This window comes from Bos javanicus, chromosome 13 (genome assembly GCF_032452875.1).
Source record: "Bos javanicus breed banteng chromosome 13, ARS-OSU_banteng_1.0, whole genome shotgun sequence".
NCBI lineage: Eukaryota > Metazoa > Chordata > Mammalia > Artiodactyla > Bovidae > Bos > Bos javanicus.
In genome coordinates this window covers 70,826,435-70,853,934 of record NC_083880.1, presented here as the reverse complement: position 1 = coordinate 70,853,934, position 27,500 = coordinate 70,826,435, and the positions used below count along the sequence as shown (strand labels likewise).

General features: G+C 46.7%; 1 protein-coding gene across 5 annotated transcripts in view; it reads left to right on the top strand.

Annotated features, from left to right (window-relative positions):
- Positions 1-27,500, top strand: part of PTPRT (protein tyrosine phosphatase receptor type T) — a 594,083-nt gene that overhangs the window by 380,268 nt on the left and 186,315 nt on the right. For 4 of the 5 annotated variants that reach the window (XM_061437619.1, XM_061437621.1, XM_061437620.1 and 1 more), the window contains exon 8: positions 15,566-15,622. The exons of the other annotated variant lie outside the window; for it this stretch is intronic. In XM_061437619.1, the coding sequence (XP_061293603.1) occupies positions 15,566-15,622 (57 nt within the window). The remainder of the gene's footprint in view (positions 1-15,565; positions 15,623-27,500) is intronic. 5 annotated transcript variants of the gene reach the window in all.

Below are 27,500 nucleotides of genomic sequence, written 5' to 3'. Positions count from 1 at the left end.
ATAAATAAGCAGGATGCTTGGTGATGCAGAGAAAAGGCAAAGCGAAGGAAAGCTATATTTGATCAGTGTCTGCTCTGTCCCCTTGGAGCATCCAGGGTCAGCTGAACGAGAACCCTATCTGAACTCATACCCTGCCCATGGGGACTGTGTATCAAGGAACTAAGTCCAGGCTTCAATATTTGACCCATCCCTTTCCTGATGTTGTCAATCAAATTTCCCTCTTTATAGGTTTGCCAAAAATGCTCTTCTTTTTAACAGAGGAAAGTATGATGGTGGGAACCTTGCAGGCATTAAGGGTGTAACAAATTCCAGTGACAGATTCCATGGCCCACTGTCTCCCTCAGAGCTCCTCCACCTCTTTGTCATTGTGGCATTTTCCTCATGGGTCTGCCAGCGGGCAGCCAGTCTCTGGAGTGTGGTCACACGGGCAGGCTTGAGGCCAGTGCTCTGGTGATAAAGCAACTTGCTGATGTCCTGTCCCTGACCCCAGTGACTCCAGACAGTGTCTGTGGTCGGCTGTGTGAGTCCCATGGAACTGGGAGGGCTGCTACTCAGAATGGAACAGCCTGAGCTGTTTGGGGTCATTCTGACCTGACCAGAAGCCCAGGGCATCTTCTATCAATATTAGATAGAATCCCTGGCTCTAGTGTGCACCTCTAACCCTTGTCTGTCTGTAATGTCACTGTTCGTCACCCAAGCTCTAATGAAGCACTGCCAGCCGGGAGGTCTTCAAAGCCGGGGACCTGTGTTAGTTTTCAGCGACTGCAGAGTTCACAAACTAAGTGGCTTAAACAAAGCATAATTTATTGTCTCACACTTGTGAATGCTAGAAATCCAAGATTGAGGTGTCAGCAGAGTTGGCTCCTTGGAGGGTGTGAGGCAGAGTCTGTTTCATGCCTTTTCTCCAGCTTCTGGGGGATTGCTGGCCGTCATTGGTGCTCTCTGGCTTGTAGATGCCTCACCTCATCTCTGCCTTCATCTTCTCATGGTGCTCTTCCCCTGCGTGTCTGTCCAAATTTTCCCCTTTTCTATGGACGCTGATCATATTGGATTGAGGGTCCACCTTACTCCAGTATGACCTCATCCTAACTCAGCTAATCACCTCTACAGGGACCCCGTTTACCAAATAAGGTCACAGTCTAAGGTTAGGACATTGACATATGAATCTGAGGAGAACTCAGTTCAAGCCATAACGGGCCCCATGCAGTTAGGGGCAGCGTCCACATGGTTCCCATTGAAGCCTTTCACTGCTCACCATTCAGTGGGATCCCAGCAGTCTTGGGGGCTGTGCAGGAACTGGCCCTGCCAAAGAGGGCCCCAGGTGCAGGCTGAGGTCCAGATGTGGCTCCGGGTTTCTGCAGAAGCAAAGCAAGGCTTCCTCAAACAGAGGAGCTGCTTAATCTATGAAAGGATCCCAGGGCAGGGGGTAAATGTAGAGGGCCACCCCCACAAACCAGACACTGGGTCTGTGGCAGAGGGCCCTTCCCAGAACCCACGTGGTGGTGGAGCATCAGGTCCTGGGCAGGGCCAGGCCTCCTGGGGTAGGTGCCAGCCCTGCTGCTGTTGAGGGGAGCTCTGATGAGGAACTGCTTGGTCCTTGCAACTGATTTCCCAGTCACATTTGGCCGTGGCAGGAAGTTCCTGGCATATCGTTGACTCTCGAACAATACCTACTGAGATGAGGGAATGCATTTGGTCAGAATCTCACTGCAGCAAGACTCAGAGATCCTGAGGGTCATACTCCCTCTTCCGAAACTCAGAAGCACCCTATTTAAAGTAATCCCAGGATTCCCTGGCAGTCCAGTGGTTAAGACGCTGTGTTCCCGATGCAGGGGGCACACGTTCAATCCCTGGTTGGGGAACTAAGATCCTGTTTGGCACAGAGGGTGGTCAAAAAATTAAAAAATAAAATGAAGTGATCCCCATCTACCCATTCATTGGAAGGATTGATGCTAAAGCTGAAGCTCCAATACTTTGGCCATCTGATATGAAGTGCTGACTCATTGGAAAAGACCCCGATGCTGGGAAAGATTGAGGGCAGGAGGAGAAGGGGGTGACAGAGAATGAGATGGTTGGATGGCATCATTGACACAGTGGACATGAGTTTGAGCAAACTCTGGGAGATAGTGGAGGACAGGGAGGCCTGGCGTGCTGCAGTCCATGGGGTTGCCAAGAGTTAGACACACCTTAGTGACTGAGCAACAACATAATCTACCCATTCACAGAAAATTTTTGAACGTAATTACTGCCTGTGGTTTGCTGATAAACCTGCTCTTTGGAAAAGTCTTTTATTTGTAGTCTTTGTCCATTTCTAGGGTGTAAATATCCCCACAAATCCAATATCAAGTTATTGATAGCTTAACAGCAGCTGGCTTATAAGAATGTTATGAATGTTCAGCAACATTTCTTCTGCAGCAAGCTAATGCAAGCCAGCCCCAGCACACCAAAATCTCAGTTTGTTATGAGGACCGAATGATAACATACATATAAATGGATTTTTATTTACTGTAAATTGTTTTGGAAATTCTTAGAAAATCATGATTGATGACCATTATGTCTCTCGTGGTTAGCTCACTCACAGTGCACCTGGGAGCCAGGTACCTTGTAAGGAACTGGGGATTTTCAGTGAACCAGCAGTCTTGCTTCCTGTCCTCAGGAGGCTCACAGTCTAGTGTGGAAGCAGACATGAAGTGAATGATTGTGAGAGACTGCGGTGGGGTTGTGACTGTGATCAGTGCCCCTAAAGAGAAGTGAGGTGTACTGAGTGAGGACAGGCAGCGGCAGAGCTAAAGCCCTGGGGCAGCCCTGGGGATTACTCCTCTAGAGTGGGTGCATGTGAGATACTTTGTGCCCCCCGGTCCCGTTCCCACTCCTTCTCAGCCACCCCTGGGAACTGAGTCATATCCAGCGTGAGGGTGGCATTTGAGAAGCTAGCTGAATGATTGTGAGAGGAGCCACACTCTTGGCCCAGACTCCCTGGGAGAACCAAGTCCCCTCTGTTTACAAAGAGTCTGTTGGGTGGATCCACACACCACCAGGGGTCAGTATTTATTTATAGAGCTGGGGCAGAACCTCCAGCTTAAGGTGCTGCTAAGGAACGCTGGGGTGGAAGTTTGTATGAGCTGCTAGATTTAATGCTAGGATTAGGACAGGTTCATCTCAAAAGCCTGGAAGGCAGTCTTTTTCACTGATGGGGTGAAGAACCTGTGTACACATATTCACATTCTTCTTTACCTTGTTCCTCAGCACCGGGTTCAGTTCAGTTTCGCTCAGTCGTGTCCGACTCTTTGCGACCCCATGAATCGCAGCACACCAGGCTCCCTGTCCATCACCAACTCCCAGAATTTACTCAAACTTATGTCCATCGAGTCAGTGGTGCCATCCAGCCATCTCATCCTCTGTCGTCCCCTTCTCCTCCTGCCCCCAATCCCTCCTAGCATCAGGGGCTTTTCCAATGAGTCAGCTCTTCGAATGAGGTGGCCAAAGTATTGGAGTTTCAGCTTTAGCATCAGTCCTTCCAATGAACACCCAGGACTGATCTCCTTTAGAATGGACTGGTTGGATCTCCTTGCAGTCCAAGGGACTCTCAAGAGTCTTCTCCAATACCACAGTTCAAAAGCATCAATTCTTCGGCGCTCAGCTTTCTTCACAGTCCAACTCTCACACCCAAACATGACCACTGGAAAAACCATAGCCTTGACTAGATGGACCTTTGTTGGCAAAGTAATGTCTCTGCTTTTGAATATGCTGTCTAGGTTGGTCATAACTTTCCTTCCAAGGAGTAAGTGTTTTAATTTCATGGCTGCAGTCACCATCTGCAGTGATTTTGGATCCCAAAAAATAAAGTCAGCCACTGTTTCCACTGTTTGCACATCTATTTACTATGAAGTGATGGGACCAGATGCCATGATCTTCGTTTTCTGAATGTTGAGCTTTAAGCCAACTTTTTCACTCTCCTCTTTCACTTTCACCAAGAGGCTTTTTAGTTCCTCTTCACTTTCTGCCATAAGGGTGGTATCATCTGCATATCTGAGGTTATTGATATTTCTCCCGGCAATCTTGATTCCAGCTTGTGCTTCTTCCAGCCCAGCATTTCTCATGATGTACACTACATGTAAGTTAAATAAGCAGGGTGACCATACACAGCCTTGATGTACTCCTTTCCCGATTTGGAACTTGTCTGTTGTTCCATGTCCAGTTCTAACTGTTGATTCCTGACCTGCATACAGGTTTCTCAAGAGGCAGGTCAGGTGGTGTGGTATTCCCATCTCTTTCAGAATTTTCCACAGTTTATTGTGATCCACACTGTCAAAGGCTTGGGCATAATCAATAAAGCAGAAATAGATGTTTTTCTGGAACTCTCTTGCTTCTTCCATGATCCAGCAGATGTTGGCAATTTGATCTCTGGTTCCTCTGCCTTTTCTAAAACCCGCTTGAACATCAGGAAGTTCACGGTTCACATATTGCTGAAGCCTGGCTTGGAGAATTTTGAGCATTACTTTACTAGCATGTGAGATGAGTGCAATTGTGCGGTAGTTTGAGCATTCTTTGGCATTGCCTTTCTTTGGGATTGGCATGAAAACTGACCTTTTCCAAGTTTTGCTGAGTTTTCCAACTTTGCTGGCATATTGAGTGCAGCACTTTCACAGCATCATCTTTCAGGATTTGAAATAGCTCAACTGGAATTCCATCAACTCTACTAGTTTTGTTCATAGTGATGCTTTCTAAGGCCCACTTGACTTCACATTCCAGGATGTCTGGCTCTAGGTCAGTGATCACACCATTGTGATTATCTGGGTCGTGAAGATGTTTTTTGTACAGTTCTTCTGTGTATTCTTGCTACCTCTTCTTAATATCTTCTGCTTCTGTTAGGTCCATACCATTTCTGTCCTTTATTGAGCCCATCTTTGCATGAAATGTTCCCTTGGTATCTCTGATTTTCATGAGGAGATCTCTAGTCTTTCCCATTCTGTTGTTTTCCTCTATTTCTTTGCATTGATCGCTGAGGAAGGCCTTCTTATCTCTCCTTGCTATTCTTTGGAACTCTGCATTCAGATGCTTATATCTTTCCTTTTCTCCTTTGCTTTTCACTTCTCTTCTTTTCACAGCTATTTGTAAGGCCTCCTCAGACAGCCATTTTGCTTTTTTGCATTTCTTTTCCATGGGGATGGTCTTGATCCCTGTCTCCTGTACAGTGTCACAAACCTCATTCCATAGCTCATCAAGCACTCTATCAGATCTAGTCCCTTAAATCTATTTCTCATTTCCACTGTATAATCATAAGGGATTTGATTTAGGTCATACCTGAATTGTCTAGTGGTTTCCCTACTTTCTTCAATTTAAGTCTGAATTTGGCAATAAGGAGTTCATGGTCTGAGCTGCAGTCAGCTCCTGGTCTTGTTTTTGCTGACTGTATAGAGCTTCTCTGTCTTTGGCTGCAAAGAATATAATCAATCTGATTTTGGTGTTGACCATCTGGTGATACCCATGTGTATAGTCCGCTCTTGTGTTGTTGGAAGAGGGTGTTTGTTATGACCAGTGCATTCTCTTGGCAAAACTCTATTAGCCTTTGCCCTGCTTCATTCCATATTCCAAGGCCAAATTTGCTTGTTAGTCCAGGAGTTTCTTGACTTCCTACTTTTGCATTCCAGTCCCCTATAATGAAAAGGACATCTTTTTTGGGTGTTAGTTCTAAAAGGTCTTGTAGGTCTTCATAGAACCGTTTCACTTCAGCTTCTTCAGCATTATTGGTTAGGGCATAGACTTGGATTACTGTGATATTGAATGGTTTGCCTTGGCAACGAACAGAGATCATTCCGTCGTTTTTGAGATTGCATCCAGTACTGCATTTTGTACTCTTTTGTTGACCATTACGGCTACTCCATTTCTCCTAAGGGAATCCTGCCCACAGTAGTAGATATAATGATCATCTGAGTTAAATTCTTGGAGATGGTGATGGACAGGGAGGCCTGGCGTGCTGCGATTCATGGGGTCGCAGAGTCGGACACAACCGAGTGACTGAACTGAACTGAGTTAAATTCACCCATTCCAGTCCTTTTTAGTTCGCTGATTCCTAGAATGTCCATGGTCACTCTTGCCATGTCCTGTTTGACCACTTCCAATTTGCCTTGATTCATGGACCTGACATTCCGGGTTCCTATGCAATATCGCTCTTTACAGCATCGGACCTTGCTTCTATCACCAGTCACATCCACAACTGGGTATTGTTTTTGCTTTGGCTCCATCCCTTCATTCTTTCTGGAGTTATTTCTCTACTGATCTCCAGTAGCATATTGGGCACCTACTGACCTGGGGAGTTCCTCTTTCAGTATCCTATCATTTTGCCTTTTCATACTGTTCATGGGGTTCTCAAGGCAAGACTACTGAAGTGGTTTGCCATTCCCTTCTCCAGTGGACCACATTCTGTCAGACCTCTCCACTATGACCCGCCCGTCTTGGGTGGCCCCACGGGCATGGCATAGTTTCATTGAGTTAGACAAGGCTGTGGTCCGTGTGATCAGATTGACTAGTTTTCTGTGAATATGGTTTCAGTGTGTCTGCCCTCTGATGCCCTCTTGCAGCACCTACCATCTTACTTGGGTTTCTCTTACCTTCGACATGGGGTATCTCTTTACGGCTGCTCCAGCAAAGCGCAGCTGCTGCTCCTTACCTTGGACGAGGGGTATCTCCTCACGGCCGCCCCTCCTGACCTTGAATGTGGAGTAGCTCCTCTCGGCCCTCCTGCGCCCATGCAGCCGCCGCTCCTTGGACGTGGGGTAGCTCCTCTCGGCCACTCCTGCCAGGGGTTGGCTGTTACTAACTTTGACTGCAGATTGAGAGGAATAAGAGCAGGAGTTCAGCCCGTAGTGGGGAAGAGGAATTTTTCAGTGAGCAGATGAAGAATGGGAGTGTCTTAAGGCAGATTCCCTAGAAGCAGAGCCTGAGGCAGGGTTTTGGGTGCCTGGGGTGTATTGAGGGAGGGCTCTTAGAGGAAATGTGTAAAAGCGAGAGGGAGAAGGCTCAGTGAGAGTCTGCTGTCAGACAGTTAAGTCTAGGCTAGATCCCCAGTGGAGTGTAAATTTCTCCCAAGTTGTTCTGCTTTGAGGTGAGAATTTCTGCTTCCTACCCCATCACAATCAGTCCTTGGTATTTCCTTCCTTTACCCTCACCTTCCCCTCAGGAAGACTCTTAGGTAGCTCCAGAGGAGGTGGTGCCCCTTGCACAAGTCTCTGGAGATAGGAGTAACAGCGGTAGAGGTAGGGATCAGCTGCATGACCTACAACCCCCACTAATGCAAAGACCAAGCAGGCTCTGCTTGGATACCTATAATGACAAACACCTCACTACTCCCCCAGGGAGTATTTCCCACCACTGGACATTTCAGTTCCAGGGAGCCTCAATATCAGGGGTCCAAACTGGCTCCCTCTTATTTCTTCCATTCAGTCTTTGGGGGCCACATAAATCTGCCTTTTCTCCTTCCAGAAAATAAACTTGGCCTCCTCGGACTTGTTCCCCCTGCTCTGATTGGGTTCCATCAAGCCCTTGCTTGTCCGCTGTCTTCCCATGGGAACCTCTGTGGCTGCCAGCAGGCAACCTCTCTCCCCACTCAGGCGCCAGCCTTCAAGGCAGTGCAGCTGGCTCCGCAGACTCCCGCTGGGTGCGCCCAAGTGGCAGTTAGAAAAATCAGCTTTGATTTGATTTGCAAACTGAGCCGAGTCATTGAGACAAAATAAATCCGGAAACCCATAAAGCCATTTGCCGAGTTGCTTTTGCAGAAGAAAGTCACAGTTTTAATCTGGTAAACACTCTCTAACGATCCCATTAAAACAACCCCCTCAGAGTAGGTGCTGAAAGCCGAACTCCAGGATAATGAAGCATGAGATAAGGGGCCAGTGTCACAGATAGTCCCTTTCTGCTTCGTGGGGGTGATGATGATGGACTAAAACTATTGTCCCAGGGCAACAGGAGGCGGGGGTGATAGTCTTTTGTAAATGTGGCTTCTTTTTATAATGCCTAAGCCTGAGGTAGAACATTTCATCCAGCCTTTTCTCCCATCTTCCTAATGGATTCTTGCCCCTGCAGGGACAATAAATAGCCATTCTCCAGTGAGATGTCCTCATTTCACAGATGCTAAGACTGGGGCCCACGAGGGGAGTGATATGTCCGTGGCTTTTTTAGCTACAAGAATAACCTGCCACAGGTGATGTGAGAAGCCAAACAAGAAGTAGGTATTGTCTACTATCAGCTAGGAAATACCCCCGACCTGCCCTCCCCACCCCTGTTGATCCTTCTGTATGGAAGGTTCTGTTTTATATAAAGCTTCCTCAAGAACTTGCTTGAAATAATGCCGAATCAGAGACACCTGGATTCAAATCCCACTCCAAAATTTACCTCTTTGACCTTGGACAGGTCACAGCCTCCAGGAGTCACTTTTAGGCCTAAGATCATTAGTTCTTCCCCCTGATTACTTGGGATAATGTGCATAAAAGGTCAAGAACATCATAGATGATCCAGTTTGAGCTTCCTTTCTTCCTTCTTCTGGGTCTTCTTTGAGACCGGGAGACCCAGCTACTAAGCATATGTCCTTTTTCTGCTCTTCCCCAAGAAGGAAAACCAAAACCTGAACCAGAGTCGCTTCTCATACGAATCAGACTCAGGCTGGATTCAGAATGCGGAAACTGAGAGCAGACAGGAATGATGCGGGCCTTGGCTCTGAGCACTTGACCTCTTCATCTACAGGCCATTGTGTTGGGGTCAGATCCTGCATAGCAATAATGTTCTTGCATTGACTGAGTGTAAGATTTCCCTCGTGCACTTGCTGACTTTTGACTCTGGCACTTTTCCCCCTCTTGTCATCGGCCCAGCAATTTCAGGGGGAACTCAGAATCACAGGGTGCTCAAATAAGGGGGAAAATGTGGCGACGCTAGAGATGAGGACTAGAAATACAAAAGAATTAAGTTCCATTAGAGCTTTCTCTGATGGTTCTTCAATGGATTGTTGTGGGTGTTAGCAAAAATTAACCACCTGTTAAATGCAAGTCAGAGAGGGCTGTGCGTTCACTCGAGTCTGCAGTGCAATGGTAGAAGTAAATAAATCTTGTCATATAGTACACACTAAATGAACAGTGGTCATCATTATTATCCTGACTTAAGGAATGAAGCTGTGTAAGCTCAAATGGATTAAGTGAGGAACTTAAGGTCCCTCAGAATTGCCACTCAGGTGTAATGCCAAAGCTCATGGTATTTCCGTGGCACCATTTTGAATCCTGTCCATAATACAGACTGGGTGAGATTCTAATCGCCACCGTTAGGGTCTTCTGTCTCCTATTTGTTAAACACTTCCCATGCCTCTTTTCCAGTAATAGCTGATGGTAGAACCTTTAGGGTATGGTGGGTCTTTGGCCTGTCTTCAGTGGTATCCAAGCTAAGTCCTGGGATCTGGAGCAGAAGGTGAGGTGCCTCGAGGAGCCCTCTACTTTATTTACTTCCACAGTGTATTGAAGCTAATAAATCAAAAAATTAATTTATTTTCAAGTTGATCTGTTCCAGTGCCATCTTTATCCCATCAGCATCTCTTTCCACTTGACATCCATTGCTTTAGAAGACAAAATAATGAGAAAGGAAGTCTGAGGCACTCAGTATTCAGACCTCCTCCTTCTTTACATGGTCTCAGTGTTTTTGTTAATGGCCGGCATGTGTACATATGAACAAGCCCTGGAAACTGTAAAGATAGAAGTTTTGTGAATCTTCCAGCAAAAATGCCATACCGTAGGGGGACCAGATGATAGAGGAGAAAGCAAGGGACTTCTGTCTTTTGTTCTGCTGGATTAGTCAGGATAGGCTAGGCTTTGCTGCAACAACAACTGAATACCTTAATCTCAGTAGCTTAATGCCACAAAGGTTTCTTTGTTGTCATGTCATCTAGAATATTAGTGGCCTCAGAGGGGGAAGAATAAATATGGAGATGGTAACCTGGATCTTAAATACCTCTCTTGGAAATGACTCATGTCTCTTCGACTTTCATGGTGACTGAGATTCTTTCATATGCCTAAGGGTAAATGGAGCAGCACCAGTAAATACCAGTTATCTCTAGTGCTAAATACATGACTCCTTTTCCTATTGTTCTTCCTTTTGTGTCCTGCCACAACCAATGATCCATCACCTCTGCTACTCCACCCACTGGGAAAACCTTGTCCCATCCCAGTATCCAGATATACTTCTGTTCCTACCCCTTGTAGCTGCACATTCCCACTAAAAAGTGAAAGTGAAGTCACTCAGTTGTGTCCAACTCTTTGCAACTCAGTGGACTGTAGCCCACAAGGCTCCTCTGGCCATGAGATTCTCCAGGCAAGGATACTGGAGTGGGTTGCCATTTCCTTCTCCAGGGGATCTTCCCGACCCAGAGATTGAACCCGGGTCTCCTGCATTGCAGGCAGATGCTCTACCCTCCGAGCCACCAGGGAAACCTGAGCATTCCCACTAGGCAGTTATAGCCTTGGATCATAGGGTAGGGAGGTTCCTTTGGGTCTGCCAACCAAACTAAGGCTTTAACTGTTTTTCACTTAATCCTTGAAAGAACTTCATGAGATCTTGGATTAGCTGAAAAGTTTGTTCAAGTTTTTCCATAACATTGTACAGAAAACCTGAACAAACTTTTTGACCAAATACAATATTTTTTTCACCCCCATTTTATAGGTAAAGATATTGAAACTGAGAAATGTGTATGATTTTCCAAGTGACACAGCTAGTAAATGAAAAATACACTCACCTAGAGGCAGACATCGTGGAGTGTGAAGTCAAGTGGGCCTTAGGAAGCATCACTACGAAGAAAGCTAGTGGAGGTGATGGAATCCCAGTTGAGCTATTTCAAATCCTGAAAGATGATGCTGTGAAAGTGCTACACTCAATATGCCAGCAAATTTGGACAGCTCAGCAGTGGCCACAGGACTGGAAAAGGTCAGTTTTCATTCCAATCCCAAATAAAGGCAATGCCAAAGAATACTCAAACTACCACACAATTGCACTCATCTCACACGCTAGTAAAGTAATGCTTAAAATTCTCCAAACCAGGCTTCAGCAATACATGAACCATGAAATTCCAGATGTACAAGCGGGTTTTAGAAAAGGCAGAGGAACCAGAGACCAAATTGCCAACATCCACTGGATCATCAAAAAAGCAAGACAGTTCCAGAAAAACATCTATTTCTGCTTTATTGACTATGCCAAAGCCTTTGACTCTGTGGATCACAATAAACTGTGGAAAATTCTGGAAGAGATGGGAATACTAGACCACCTGACCTGCCTCCTGACATATCTGTATGCAGGTCAGGAAGCAACAGTTAGAACTGGACATGGAACAACAGACTGGTTCCAAATCAGGAAAGGAGTATGTCACGGCTGTATATTGTCACCCTGCTTATTCAACTTATCAGAGAAGGCAGTGGCACCCCACTCCAGTACTCTTGCTTGGAAAATCCCATGGACGGAGGAACCTATTAGGCTGCAGTCCATGGGGTTGCTAAGAGTCAGACACGACTGAGCAACTTCACTTTCACTTTTCACTTTCATTCATTGGAGAAGGAAATGGCAGCCCACTCCAGTGTTCTTGCCTGGAGAATCCCAGGCACGGGGGAGCCCGGTGGGCTGCCATCTATGGGGTCGCACAGAGTTGGACACAACTTAAGTGACTTACCATAGCATTATTTAACTTATATGCAGAATTCATCATGAAAAATGCTGGGTTGGAAGAAGCACAGGTTGGAATCAAGATTGCTGGGAGAAATATCAACAACTTCAGATACGCAGATGACACCATCCTTATGGCAGAAAGTGAAGAAGAACTAAAGAACCTCTTGATGAAAGTGAAAGAGGAGAGTGAAAAAGTTGGCTTAAAGCTCAACATTCAGAAAACTAAGATCATGGCATTCGGTCCCATCACTTCGTGGTAAATAGATGGGGAAACAGTGGCTCACTTTATGTTTTTGGGCTCCAAAATCACTGCAGATGGTGATTGCAGCCATGAAATTAAAACACACTTACTCCTTGGAAGGAAAGTTATGACCAACCTAGACAGCATATTAAAAAGCAAAGATATTGCTTTGCCACCAAAGGTCCATGTAGTCAAGGCTGTGGTTTTTCCAGTGGTCATGTATGGATGTGAGAGGTGGACTATAAAGAAAGCTGAGCACAGAAGAATTGATGCTTTTGAACTGTGGTGTTGCAGAAGTCTTTTGAGTCCCTTGGACTGCAAGGAGATCTAACCAGTCCATCCTAAAGGAGACCAGTCCTGGGTGTTCATTGGAAGGACTGATGTTAAAGCTGGAACTCCAATACTTTGGCCACCTGATGTGAAGAGCTGACTCATTTGAAAAGACCCTGATGCTGGGAAAGATTGAGGGCAGGAGGAGAAGGGGATGACAGAGGATGAGATGGTTGGATGGCATCACCAACTCGATAGTCGGGTTTGGGTGGACTCCAAGAGTAGGTGATGGACAGGGAGGCCTGGCGTGCTGCAGTTCATAGGGTTGCAAAGAGTCAGACATGACTGAGCGACTGAACTGAACTGAACTGAAGCTAGAATATCATTTATCCATTTAGTTTTGAGTGCCACTTAATATTGATATGTGGTCCCTCATCCCATAGAGGTTAAGAACTTGAGATTTGAACAGTCTTTGACTCTAGACTGGAAAAGGTACTTAACTGCTGCGTGTCTCGGTTTCCCCATCTATGAAATAATGACAGTAACACCACTAACTTCATTGGTCTAATTAAGAATTTAATGAGCTAATGGACTTAGTGCGTCAGAGCCATGCCTGGCTAATAACAAGCACTCAACAAGTAGTAACTAGTGGGAGAGCCAACCAGTAGTAACTCTGTCAATCCACCAAGATAAGGGCTATGGTGAAGGTAAAACCAGGACATGGTGGAAGCACATAAGAGAAGAAGAAACAGAAGAGAAGAGAAATATAAGGCAGTGTAGGGTGTGGGTTCCCAGGTAGGTAGTCACTGAGACGAAGCTTTGAAATAGGAGTAGCAGTTACCGTATGGAACAAGGCTAGCAGTGAGACATGGAAGCCTTCTGAGCTGAGCAAGTGGTACATGCAGATGACTAGTGGTGAGAGAGGTAGCCATTGAGCTTGAATGGGACGAGGCAAAGGAACCATGGCTAGAATGCCAGTGTGAACAGAGGAGGCTGGGAGCGGTGAGAGTGGGGGCTAGAGGGCTGAGCACGGCCAGGACATCGAGGACTCTGCATCAGCCCCATGGCGTATCGCGGAACTGTGATTGTCTCGAGATAGTGGGAGCTGTGGGTGGAGCTTAGAGGGCTGCCTTTGTCACAAAGGCCACCCTATTACGGCTTAGAAAATGGGTCAGAAAAGGGAGACTGAGGCAAAGACAAGAATAGATACAGGGAAGAACAGGTAGGAAGCTGCTCGGAGAGGCCAGAGAGGAGCGTGTGAATCACCTTTTCTCTCAGCCTTCTGTTTCTTTTTCTGACGTCAGGCCAACAGTCTTTGTCTTACCCACCTCAGAAGGTTGTGGGGGGGAATGTAATAAAAATATCCACTTAAAACAGGAGTTGGCAAACTTTTTTGCAAAAGGCTGGATAATTACATTCAGTTTTTCAGGCCATATGGTCCCTGTCACACTACTCATCTTTGTCATGGTGGCACAAAAGCAGCCATAGATAATACATGTAAAATGAGCATGGCCGTGTTCCAATAAAACTTTATTTATAGACACTGAAATTTCATTTCTATGTAACTTTCATGTGTCATAATACATTGCTCCTCTTTTATTTCCCACCCCCCACCCCAGCCATTAAAAAATGTAAAAACTATTCTTAGCCATTGAACACACAGAAAACAGTGGGTGGCCAGATTTGGCCTACCAGCTTTCGTTTTCTGAATTTGGACTTAGAATATGGTTTGAGAATGGTGAAGTTTCCCAAACCTTTGAGGGAGGGATATCCTGATTACTATTTTATTTTTTTTAATTTTTATTGGAATATAGTTGCTCTACCATGTGGGATTAGTTTCTGCTGTACCACAAAGTGAATCAGCTATAGGTATACATATATTATCATTTCTGTTGACTGGTGGTTATATTTTGTAGTATTTCACAGTTGTTGGTAAAGTTTGCCATTTGTGCAGATTTGTGAAGTTATGTATTTCCTGTTTATCAGTCGGTCTGGGATGTCCTGCCCCTCTCTCCATTTTGCGTAAGAACTTTATACAGTCTTGTTGATGGATCACTAGAGAAATATGTGCAGCCTTTGACCAAGCGTAGGACACCTTCTTCCTTTTTGTAGCATATTCTTTAGAGAAGCAAAAAGTGAATTTAAAAGGACAAAACATTAAAGTCATACAAACCAGAGTACTGCCTCTGCCAGTTCAGAGTCCTGTGACCTTCAGCAAGTTATATCAACTGTCTGATCGATCCTTCCTTCCTCCATTCATTTATTCGACATAGTCACTGAGTGCCTACTATGTGCTAGCTCCAGTGCAAAGTCACACCAGGACACTAGAAATGAGCCAGTGACTGCCTTCAGAATTGCAGGAGACTCAGAATTGCAGGGGAGGCAGCCACTTAAAGTACAGCGAGGCTATTGCTTGGAGAAGGGACAACCAGGGTGTTAGGGGAGACAGAGGAGGGGCTTCTGACCCTTGTACAGTGAAACTCCCAGAGAGGAGTTCTGAGCTGACACTTGGAGGATGAACAGTCTTCATCCAGGTGAAGAGGCAGAAAGTGGGTATTTCCACACCAAGTGAGCCTCCTAGGTAAGGCCTCCTGACAAAAAGGTGGGGCAGGGGGCACGGTTGATGATGAAAAGGAGTTTACTGTGTTTGAGGCAGAGTTTACTGTGCTTGAGTGGGAGTGGGGAGAGCCTGGAGGGGCAGGAACTGGGTTAAGGGATTTGAGGTTTACCTGGAGCACAACAGGGTCACTGGTGCATTTCAGCTGAAGGATGGAGAATAGTCTGAAAGGAAACAGGACTGGAGGCAGGAAGTCCAGCAAGGGGGCTGCTTCAGTAACCCAAGTGAAACAGGAGCCTGGCTTGAGTTGGTGGCAAGGGGAAAACTTCAAAACCTTTTCTAGAGTAAAGTTAATAAGGCATGGCAAGTGATCAGAAGTTGGAGGTCAGTAGAAAGGAGAGAGAAAGGATGACCCCAGGTTTGTAGATGGCATAGCCACATGGATAGTGGCACCGTTTACTGAGAAGGTGGGGAGAAGGTGTCTGGGTGGAAAGGTGATGGCACATTTATAATAACGCTGACCTTTCTGGGTTGTTCTAAGTCTTAGAAACATTGTATGTGAGGTACCTGGCAGAGTCCCTGGCATGTTGTGGGTGCTTGACAAATGGGGACTCGTATCCTTGTTTCATTTCTAAAGATCTATTTCAGGCCCTGTTTTGTTAGATCATGATGTTCTTTTGCTGTTTAGTGTGAGCTCTTCAGAGCCACAAGAATTACAGTTTTGCTCACCATGCCACACGTGTTCATGTGTGTTTCTTTCTCTCCTTCTCTTCTGCATGCTGCCTGGGGACTGGCTTCCTTGTGGTCAGCACCAATGGGCAGCGCCCAGGTGACCCCGGGGACTCCACTCTGCCTCCTCACCACAGGTGATCACCAGAGCCCTGGGCTGGGGAGGGGGGAAGGGAGTAAAGAGCAGCCCATGCTCAATGGTCCCTCCAAGCTAGGTGCACCAGAGAGGAACTGGCAGCCCATCCACCCAACCCATGCATCTACCCACCCAGCCATCCCCCTGCCCCCTCCCCATCCTTCCATCCCTACCTCCATCCATCCGTCCATCCATCTATCTAACTCATCCATTCACCCATTCTACTAATGCTTACAAAGTACCTACTGTGTGCCAGGCACTGTTCTAGGCATTGAGGTATTCAGTGGTGAACAAAAGAAAGCATATTCCTGTGCCTTTGCGGGAGGGGAAAGAACCATTAATCCCCCCCACCACCACAAAAAAAATAAAAACTACACAAATGCGTATACAATGGCAAGTGTGAGTCTTGCTACAAAGAAGAGCCGTGTGGTATTCAAAATAAACCAACAAGTACACCTCAAGTTTGGGGGATGATTCCCAGGAGAAGAGATAACTGAGCTATGATCTGAGGTTGGGGGAGAATTGGCTTAACATGTCTGTGCTTAGGAAATGAATAGATCTGGCTATGACTCCCTGTCTGCTATTTGTCTTGGACAAGTCACTTGAGTATGATGAGTCCCACCCCTCCTATCTGTTAAGTTAGAATAATAATGCTTCCGTTTTGGGGAGCACCATTTTCTTATAGAGTTTGCACACACAGGCTTCTGGAACTGTATCCTGAGAAAAAATAAGATAGTAAATGTGAAAAAGGCCGCTATGGGAACACCCCAGTCTAGAGTAGATATTTGTTTGAAGTAAATACCAGCCTTTTCCCTCTAACTCATGATAGTTCACTCTCATTTCATATGAACTCTTCAGAGATCATGATGCAGAGCCTATCAGAGGCTAATGCCCATCATGGGGCCCCAGACACAGAAGAGACCCTCCCAACAGAGAGAGCTCTACTGCAGGGGCGCTGTCTGGTCGACCAAGGTTTCTTTGGAGATTTCAGATCTTTTACCTGGCACCTCTCTCCAAGTTGTTGCCAAGACAGTGGCTTCCTCTCTACTAGTCCCTGGCTGGTCAGTTTGTCATGGTGGGAAGGGGAATATATGAGGCAGAGATGACAAGAATCCAGCCATCCAGGAGCCCATGGTCCACTTCTGTTTACCCGCTTCCCAGGCTCAGAAACTCTGCTGTTGGTGATTGTCTTAGGCTGAGTTTCCCTGGACAGAGCCTAAGATGGGGGATTCTTGTGCAGATTAGTCATTGATGAGTATTCTCAGAAGAAAGAAGGTGAGGGCAGGGCAAGAAGCCAACGGAGGATGTGGAGGCTGTGTCAGCTGAGCCCACAGGGGCTCTGGAGTGTGGACTGTATCACAGGGGTGCCCCTACTCCATGGCAGGGGCCAGCATCTGTGCTGCTGTGTCAGTCAGCCACTGCCTGTGTCCTGGTGGGGGTTGGGGGGCGACTTCCCTTGGCCTGATGGCAGTCTGCAGGGAAGGGGGTACCTTAGCAGCCAGCACCTCCATCTTAAGCAGCTGGAGATTGGTGCACCAGCCCAGGAAAAGAGATCTGGGCAGAGCCTCCACCGCACTCATGACAGCCAACTCCTGTCCCCACCTCTGTGTCTGCCGTCAACCCACAGCCCAATGTGTCACCATCAACACCCCCAGAATGTCATCTCAGCCACTCCCTAGTTATGTGACCTTAAGCAAGTTGCACAGCCTTGTTTAACTTGCAAAACCGATTGTCATACCTCCTGCAGAGTCATATTCAAGATTACGTTCGGTGACTCTCCAGAGTACCCTGCTCTCTCGGCCTTCGTCAAATGTCAGTCCCCTCTCACATCCTGTTTTTGGCGAGTCTCACTCTTGCCCTGAGGGAGGTGGCAGTTGCGGACAGATGCCTGGTGCTAGTGAAAGGAGAGTGGCTCCTACCACGTGCCCACACCCAACTTACCACGAAACAGCACTTCTCCCGGGCTTGAGGGCAGCTCCCTTTCCGCCGGGCCATTGTTCTCCGGGCCCTTTTCAAGTCAGCAGTCCCGTAATGTTTTCTTTAAACAGCGCCAACCCCGTATCAGGCACATTTGTTTTACCTCTTGCCTCCTGAGACATCTGAATGCTCCCTCTCTGACAGGTTTATTTCATTGCTTTCCATTTATTTCCATGCCTTTCTCGGTTTCATTTGATGGGTGAGGTGTCCAAGAGTGTTTCTTTTGGAGCAGGCTGTCCCTTTCAAAGGGAGTTTTTGTTAATGCTCATCCCCTGGTAGCAATAACGGCTGATGTGAATAATAACCGACCAGGTCTGAGTGATGGGAACGTTAGACTGTAAACAAAAGCAGCCTCTTCACATCAGCACCAGCTCAGAGGTCTGTGGCACCTGTTTGTGGAGTGGGAGACAGGCTGGCCTTCAGAGTGAGTGCAGGGCTCAGCTCGGCCACTTTCTGCCCCGGGGATCTGGGCATTGTTCTTCTCTGGGCTCCATTTGCTTCATGGGGCAGAGCAGGGATACCGACACCCCTGGCCAGAGTTCACGGTGAGAACTGTGTGTGACGGCTTCCACTCGCTCTTCAGGTCTAACTTACTGGACTTTGCTTCAAGGGATTCACGCTCTAGGGTAGGGTTTCTCAACCTCAGCACTAGCGACATTTGGGGAAAGGTAGTTCTTGGTTGTGGGAGGCTGTTCTGTGCATTGTAGGATGTTTAGCAAATCCCTGGTCTCTACTCGTTAGATGCCAGGAGCACTTGATTACCCAAGTAGCACAACCAAGTTTATTGCCAGACACAATCAAATATCCCCTGGGGACAAAAGCACCCTCCTGTTGAAAACCTCCAGAATTACACTGTGTTCAAGAGATGCAGATCTCAGTTACATATGTACTTTGAAATTTTCTAGAGTCAGATTTTTAAAAAGTAAAAAATGGGGACTTCCCTAGGGATCCAGTGGTTAAGACCACACTTCCACTGCAGGGGACACAGGTTCAATCCCTAGTCAGGGAACGAAGATCCCATATGCCTCAGGGCATGACCTAAATAAATAACATAGCCTATTAAAAAATTAAAATTATTTGTTAAAGTAAAAATTAACAGGTGACATTCACTTTAATGTATTTTAACTAACCCAGTGTCTACAAAGTATTATCATTTTAACATGTAATCAATATTTTAAAATTATTAATAAAAGATATGTTACTTTTTTTTTTTTAGCACTAAGCCTTTGAAATCTGGTGTGAATTTTACACTTACTGCACTTTGCAATTCAGATGCTAAACTTTAAGCAGTTAAAAATGAAATCTAATCCTAAAAAGATAAACATTGTGTTTAACAAGTAAACATACTTTACAGTGTTCCAGTGTTAAAATTTAAATTCATGGAGACAAATTTTAAAATTCAGTTCCTCTATCATCCTAGACACATTTCAAGTGCTCCATAACCACGTGTGGCTCAGTGGCTGTCATCGTGGGCAGCACAGATGTAGAGGTAATTAGGAGTTTGGGATTAGCAGATACAAACTACTGTATATAAAACAGACAAACAACAACAAGATCCTACTATCTAGCACAGGGAACTATATTCAGAATCTTGTAAAAAACTATAATGGAAAAGAGTCTGGAAAAGAATATATAAATCTGAATGGTTTGCTGTACAGCAAAAACTAACACAGCATTGTAAATCAACTGTACTTCAGGTTTTAAAACTTTACACAAATAATCCAACAAAACGTCTTGACCCTCCTTGGACCGTCGTTGGTGCACAGAAGTCGAGGCTCAGTAAATGTTCAGTTCTTTTGACACCCCGCCCCCAGGAGACATTTGACAATATCTGGGAATGTATTTGGTTGTCACCACTGGGTGTGAGGGCTTACTGGCATCTGGTGGGTAGAGGCCAGGGATGTGTCCATTGAAAAATACAAGGTAAAACCTCTGAGACCCCATGGACTGTAGCCCGCCAGTCTCCTCTGTCCATGGGATTCTCCAGGCAAGAATACTGGAATGGGTTGCCATGCTCACCTCCAGGGGATCTTCCCGACCTAGGGATCAAACCCATGTCTCTCATGTCTCTTGCATTGGCAGGCGGGTTCTTTACCACTACATCACCTGGGAAGCCCAGCCCGTGGGTAGAGGCCAGGGATGCTTCCACTGAAAAAAATAAAGTAAAACCTCTGTGATTAGAGTTTGGTGTTTTTCTGAAGTGGGATAACTTGGGACTGCAGTGGACAAGTGACTAGTTATTTAACATTTCACCTAAACGACTAACCCACTATCGCTGAGAGAATGCTTCCCCGGTCCCTGCCCCTGCTCAGCCAGGCCTCCAGGCTGCACTCAGCGAACTGAGCCCAGTAGGAAGCTAGCAGCACCCAGACTGAAGCTTAGAGTCGATGCTCTGAAGGTCAGCCAGGCAGCCCTGAGCTGGTCTTAACCCCTTGGGCTGACCCAGATTCACTGTCTTGCCCCATGCCGAGCCCTTCTCCTTTGTCCCCAGGGAGAAGGGCTTTGGGACAAGCCCTTGTGTAAAAAACTAGGGAACTTTGGCAAATCATTCAGCCTTTCAGAGCCTTAGTTTCCTCGTCTGTGAAGTAATAAGTATGAGCCCGTGCACCGCCAGGCTCAGTCTTGGCCAGGGTCAGCAGAGAAAGTGAATTCATTTCCAGCAGGGCTCCTGGCTTGAGAGGCTGGCAGGCACAACTCCATCCTTTCATTTCTACCTTTGTACTTCATGTTCAAACTCTATTGTTATCTCCCTGGCAATCCTTAAAAAAAAGAAAAAAAGGACAATAATTGCTTTACAATATTGTGTTGGTTTCTGCCATATATCAACATGAATCCGCCATAGGTACACGTATCTCCCCGCCCTTGTGAAGCTCCCACCCCATCCCTTCCCTTCAGGTTATCCAAGAACACTGGATTTGAGCTCTCTGGCAACTCTTTATATCAGGGCCTTGCCGCAGCGACAGGATTCGGGCCATAATACTCTCTCTGAGACTGCTTTGCAGCTAACCGCCTCTAAAGCAACTTCCCCGGGATGTCTTGTAAATCTTGCATCCAGATAGAAAGAGTTTGAGCCTTTGGGGCAAGACTGTGTGGCTGAGAGCAGATGGGGCAGCAGCCTGGCAGACTTAGGGAAGACCCAGCAGGATGCCTTGTGTCCCTGGCAGGCTTGGACGTCCTGGGGAGTGAGGGACCCTCCCAGAGAGGTTGTGTCCTCTGGCAGGTACGGATGGATGGAGTGAGAACAGGAGCCAGAGGCGGGAGGACCTCTCCAGAAAAGGCTTAAACCTGTAAACCCACCAAGATGGCAGCTACGCCTGGCAGAGAGAGGTGGAAGACAGGCAGTAGGAGCGCAGTCTGCCAGGCGGGCTGGAAGGAGGTGGCAGCTTTGGGGGACAGTAGCACCAGGGCTTTCCATGACGATGAAAAGAACAATACAACAGCAAGCATGTGTTACATACCTCTTACCTTCCATGGAAGGCACTGAGGGCTTCATATTATTAATGTCCTGAATCTTCTCAACAGCTCTGCCGTTTAGGGTCCCGTTGTCATTCTCATTTGGTAGATAAGGAAACTGAGACTCTGGTGATCGAAAATCACACAGCTCAGAAGTGATGAAACAGGATCTGAATCCAGGAAAGTCTGTAATCTTACCCACTATGCTTTATGCCAGTGGCCAATATTAGTGAGCACCTATTATGTGCCCTGGCTTTCCTGGTGGCTCAGCTGGTAAAGAATCTGCCTGCAATGCGGGAGACCTGGGTTCAAGCCCTGGAATTTAAGATCCCCTGGAGAAGGGACCAGCTACACACTCGGTATTCTGGCCTGGAGAATTCCCTGAACTGTATAGTCCATGAGGTTGCAAAGAGTCAGACATGACTGAACAACTTTCACTTTTTCTTTCATTATGTGCCAGGAACTGAGAATTACCATGATCCAGGACTGTGCCTCCAAAACTAGCTGTGGGACTTTGAGCCTCAGCTCACGTGTGCCCATTTCCTTGTCTGCAAACTGAGGATACCAATAATTACTAGTTGTTGAGAGGAGTACTTGAGAAATACACCTGAAGTATGTAGACTTGTGCTGTGATTATTATTCTAAACCCATTTTAAGATGAGAAAACTGAAGTCCAGAGAAGAGGCCAGTGGTGACATTCAGGCAGGTGGCTGGGCCAGAACAGTGGCTCATGGGAAATGAGGTGGGAAGTAAGAACCTATCTGAGCACCAGGAGTGCTCAGCAGGATTCACAAGCCAGGGCTTATTGGGGAATTCGGACATAAAGCTGGGAGCACGGCAGCCCCAGTCGCAGAGATGGCCCAAGACAAGAGCGGGATGGAGAGTAGGGCAGCACAATCCTGAAGCCCCCTCACCCGGGCAGCCATCCAGGGCTGCACCTGCAGAATAAGGGCAGAGACCACAGCTGGAGATCAGGGAGGCAGGTGACGATCAGGAGCCAGGTGGCCACTGCAGAACCGCCTCCATTCTTCCATTTGGCTGCTCCAGGGGCAGCAGGCAGACTCTGCGGAGCAGGGACGGAGTCTAGTACTCAGTCAGGTGCGCCAGACTGTCACCATTGTCAGTCTGGTAGATGTTCACGGCCTGACGGACACCAGGCTCTTGGTACCAGCTTCTGTTATCCATCTCCCAATGGAATCGGTAGACAATGCAGACCAGGAAGGCGTCTTGCTGGAGTGCCCCATCTCCTGTGGGGTGTCCTTCTGTAGCAGGCGAATGTCTTTGCTTCCTACAAGACAAGCGTCCAAGCAAGGAGCAAATAAGACAGGCTCTCACCACGCCTTTTCTCTCTGGGGATGTACTTCTTAGACCAAGGAGCAGTCAGTCTCCAGTCTGCTATGCAAACTGCCACTAAATTCAGATTCAGAAACTCAGCATCACTTTGACCTCTCTCTCCCTGTCTTCAATATGCAGTTAGTCATCAGATCTGTCCCGTATTATCTCTGAAATCTCTCTTGAATCTCTCCCTGTCCTTCATTGCTGCCCTCATGCTTGAGATTCACAAAGCCTTGGTCAGATAGTGTAACAGATTCCAAACCGGCCTTCCTATCGTCACACTGGTCCCTTCTAATGTATGCTCCGCTGAAGCCAAGTAATTACTATAAAAGTCTGATTCTGATTAAAATGCTCTCAAGGCTCCCTTTGTTCTCGGGGACAATTAGCCTGAATCACAGGCCCTTCACTCTCTAGGCGCTGTCCCTTCCCTATATCGCCAGCTCTATTTCCTCTTTGGTGGCCAGTGCCCCACTCACACTGGTTACATATGCAGAACCTGCCTTATCGGACTCTGCTGGGTGCTCTTCCTCCGATGTTTACCTTACTCACCCTCTGGGGTCAAGTTCAGACAATGTGGTCTCTGCAAAGCCTTCTCAGAATCCCATTATCTCAGTTCAGTTCAGTCCCTCAGTCGTGTCTGGCTCTTTGCTACCCCATGGGACTGCAGCACACCAGGCCTGCCTGTCCATCACCAACTCCTGGAGCCTACTCAAACTCATGTCCATCATATCAGTGATGCCATCCAACCATCTCATCCTCTGTTGTCCCCTTCTCCTCCCACCTTCAATCTTTCCCAGCATCGGCGTGTTTTCCAATGAATCAGTTCTTCGCATCAGGTGGCCAAAGTATTGGAGTTTCAGCATCAGTCCTTCCAGTGAATATTCAGGTTGGATCTCTTTGCAGTCCAAGGGACTCTCAAGAGTCTTTTCCAACACCACAGTTCAAAAGCATCCATTTTTCGGCACTCAGCTTTCTTTATAGTCCAACTCTCACATCCATATATGATTACTGGAAAAACCATACCTTTGACTAGATGGACCTTTGTTGGTAAAGTAATATCTCTGCTTTTTAGTATGATGTCTAGGTTGGTCATAGCTTTTCTTCCAAGGAGCAAGCATCTTTTAATTTCATGGCTGCAGTCACCATCTGCAGTGATTTTGGAGCCCAAGAAAATAAAGTCTGTCACTATTTCTACTGTTCCCTCATCTATTTGCCATGAACTGATGGGACCAGATGTCATGATCTTAGTTTTCTGAATGTTGAGTTTTAAGCCAACATTTTCACTTTCATCAAGAGGCTCTTTTGTTCTTTTTCACTTTCTGCCATAACGGTGGTGTCATCTGCATATCTGAGGTTATTGATATTTCTCCCGGCAATCTTGATTCCAGCTTGTGCTTCATCCAGCCCAGCATTTCACATGATGTACTCTGCATATAAGTTAAATAAGTAGGGTGACAGTATACAGCTGTGACATACTCCTTTCCTGATTTGGAACCAGTCCGTTGTTCCATGTCCAGTTCTAACTGTTGTTTCTTGACCTGCATACAGATTTCTCAGGAGACAGGTCAGGTGGTCTAGTATTCCCGTCTCTTGAGGAATTTTCCACAGTTTGTTGTGATCCATACCATCAAAGGCTTTGATGTAGTCAATAAAGCAGAAATAGATGTTTTTCTGGAACTCTCTTGCTTTTTCGATGATCCAGCGGATGTTGGAAATATGATCTCTGTCTCCTCTGCCTTTTCTAAAACCAGCTTGAACATCTGGAAGTTCACGGTTCATGTACTGTTGAAGCCTGGCTTGGAGAATTTAGAGTATTACTTTACTAGCATGTGAGATGAGTGCAATTGTGCAGTAGTTTGAGCATTCTCTGGCATTGCCTTTCTTTGGGATTAGAATGAAAACTGACCTTTTCCAGTCCTGTGGCCACTGCTGAGTTTTCCAAATTTGTTGGCATATTGAGTGTAGCACTTGAACAGTATCATCTTTTAGGATTTGAAATAGCTCAACTGGAATTCCATCACCTCCACTAGCTTTATTTGTGATGATGCTTCCTAAGGCCCACTTGACTTCACATTCCAGGATGTCTGGCTCTAGGTGAGACACACCATTGTGTGGTGTGATCATCATGATCACACCAGTGTGGTTATCTGGGTCATGAAGATTGTTTTTGTATAGTTCCAGGATATCTGGGTCATGAAAATTGCTTTTGTATAGTTCTTCTGTGTATTCTTGCCACCTCTTCTTAATATTGACAAATGGATAAGAAAGCTGTGGTACATATACAATGGAATAAAAAGAATGCATTTGAATCAGTTCTAATGAGGTGTATGAAACTGGAACCTATTATACAGAGTGAAGTAAGTCAGAAAGAAAAACACCAATATAGTATATTAACACATATATATGGAATTTGGAAAGATGGTAATGATGACCCTATATGCAAGACAGCAAAAGAGACACAGATGTAAAGAACAGACTTTTGGACTCTGTGGGAGAAGGTGAGGGTGGGATGATTTGAGAGAATAGCATTGAATCATGTATATTATCATATGTGAAATAGATCACCAGTCCAGGTTCGATGCATGAGACAGGGTGCTCAGGGCTGGTGCACTGACCCTGAGGGATGGGATGAGGAGGGAGGTGGGAGGGGGTTCAGGAAGGGGAACACATGTACAGCCATGGCTGATTCATGTCAATGTATGGCATAAACCACTACAATATTGTAAAGTAATTAGTCTCCAATTGAATAAATTTTAAAAAATATCTTCTGCTGCTGTTAGGTCCGTACCATTTCTGTCCTTTATTGTGCCCATTGTCTGAGGCTGCACCTAAAAAAGATGGTTGACAGGCCCCACCAGTGGGCACTGAGTTGAAGGTACAGAACCCTAGGTCCCGAGTGAGGATTCTTGTAGGAGAGGGCGCACATTCTCATTACGAGCACTTGTCTTGGAGTTGTTTGCTTTCTGTTACCCTCTGCCCAGCACATGTACAGTGCCTGTTCACCTGGCCCCAAGTGTGAGTAGACTCATACGTGAGCAAGTAGCTAACATTGACAGAGGAGCGTGTGCCAGACCCACCCTCGGCCTCCACCCCGTGATGGTTCAAACCCCCATCTACCATTTTATTAGGTTTATTGTGAGTCACTGAGCCCTGGTTTTCAGTCTAGCATTTGAACTCCATACAGCCTCATCTGCCAAGCTTCCTAGAGACTGATTCTCCGGAGTCTTTGAATAGGGCTTCCCCAGATCTGCCAGCCCCACTGAGCTCAGTACCCAGCCTGGGCACACATGATGCTGACCCAGGAGAGGTCGGGCTGGGGGCAGGGAGCATGGAGATCACAAAAAGACCTGTCCCCAGACTCTGTGTCCGCGTGAGCAAGAACAGACCCTGCCAGCATCCGGAGCCTCATCTTCTTCTCTCTCTTACCTCCTGCTAATAGCAGAGCTGCTGTTCTGTCCATCCTTTGGGGAGGGGGATAGATCAGCCTTAGTACAGAACACAGCAATTCAGTGTTTCTGCTTTCAAAAGCCAAGGGGCAGAGGCTGGAAGAAAGAAAACATGTTCATGGTGGATTTGGCTGGAATCTCAGCAATCGATGCGGCTCCTGCTGCTGGTTTTATTACCCTCACTCAGCTGCGTTGCCTAATCTGAATTCCGTGCTGCGTGTTCTCTCTGATCCTGCTCATGGTTCCACTAATCCCTGCTATAGATTTCTCGCTTCCTCCCACGAGCCTTCTCTCCTTTCCAGGCACTCCGATACGTGCTGGAAGCTGCATGTTCCAGAGACATGATCTGGGCAGAACTGCCTGGCTGGGCAGATCTTTGCCTTCCCTTCCTCTTGCTGCCCCTTTGGGATGGGGTGCTGTGGTCACCCCATAGGGGATCAATTTGGTTGAAATCAGTTGGAAAGAACTGGATTATGTTTCTGAGTAAGAGCCTTAGAGACACCTGGGCCCCTGGTACATCTTGCTGTGCTGTTCAGACAAAGCCAGGACTGAAACCTCCCTGGTGGTCCAGTGGCTAAGACTCCACACTCCCAATGCAGGGGGCTTGGGCTTGATTCCCGGTCAGGGAACTAGATTCCACATGCTGCATCTGAGAGTTCATATGCTGCAGCTAAAGATCCCGCATACCCCAGTGAAGACCAAAGATCCCAAGTGCTGTAACTAGTGCAACCAAATAGATGAATAAATATTAAAAAATAAAAAGCCAGGACATCCTGTCCTTCTATAAGCCTCCTGTTCCACTCAGCCCATGACCAAACAGGAGTCTCCCATCCCTCTTCCTACACGCTCTCCTTGTAACCCTGAGCCCATTCGTGTTTGATTTTACTTCCTGAAATGTTAAGCCTGCCCTCTCCTTCCCAGGCTGCTTGTAACGTGACTCAGCTTGATACAGAGTATGGGTTGTATCGTGCCCCTCACAAAGGATGTGTTGAAGCAAGGCTCACCCCAGTTCCTGTGAAGGTGGTCTTATTTAGAAAGAAGGTCTCTGCAGGTATAATTAGTTAAGATGAAGTCGTGACGGTGGACCCAGATCTATAATATGACACTGTAATATGACTGGTGTCCTTACAAGAAGAGGAAAACATCAGGTGAAGACAGAGACACAAGAAGAACCTCTGTGATGACAGAGGCAGATATTGATACGATACATCTCCAGCCTAAGGTGTGCCAGTGGTTGCCCGCAGATGCCAGCAGCCAAAAGAGATGAAGAAGGATTCTACCCAGGGTCTCAGAGGGAGCATGGCCCTGTTGACGTCTGGACTTCAGACTTCTAGCCTCTAAATTTCTGTTATTTAAGTCACCCGGGTTGCAGTACTTTATTACAGCCCTGGAAATGAACAGACTTGGAAGTGCAGTGATCCTGAGCATGGGGCAGCAGGCAGGGGTCCACCTCGCAGAGCTGTGCCTTTGCAGCGAAAGACCTCAAGGAGACTGAAGCTGAGAACTGCCATCCTGGAGAATCCTTTTGGCGCACCCTCCCCCTGCTGTGGGGTCTCCATGTTGGCTGGATTCTGCACTTGGCTCACAGCAGGCCTCTTCTCTGGGGCTCTGACCCTCCCCTCTGTAATCGGCCTGCTGCGTTTGAACAGTCTTAGCATCTGCTGCCAG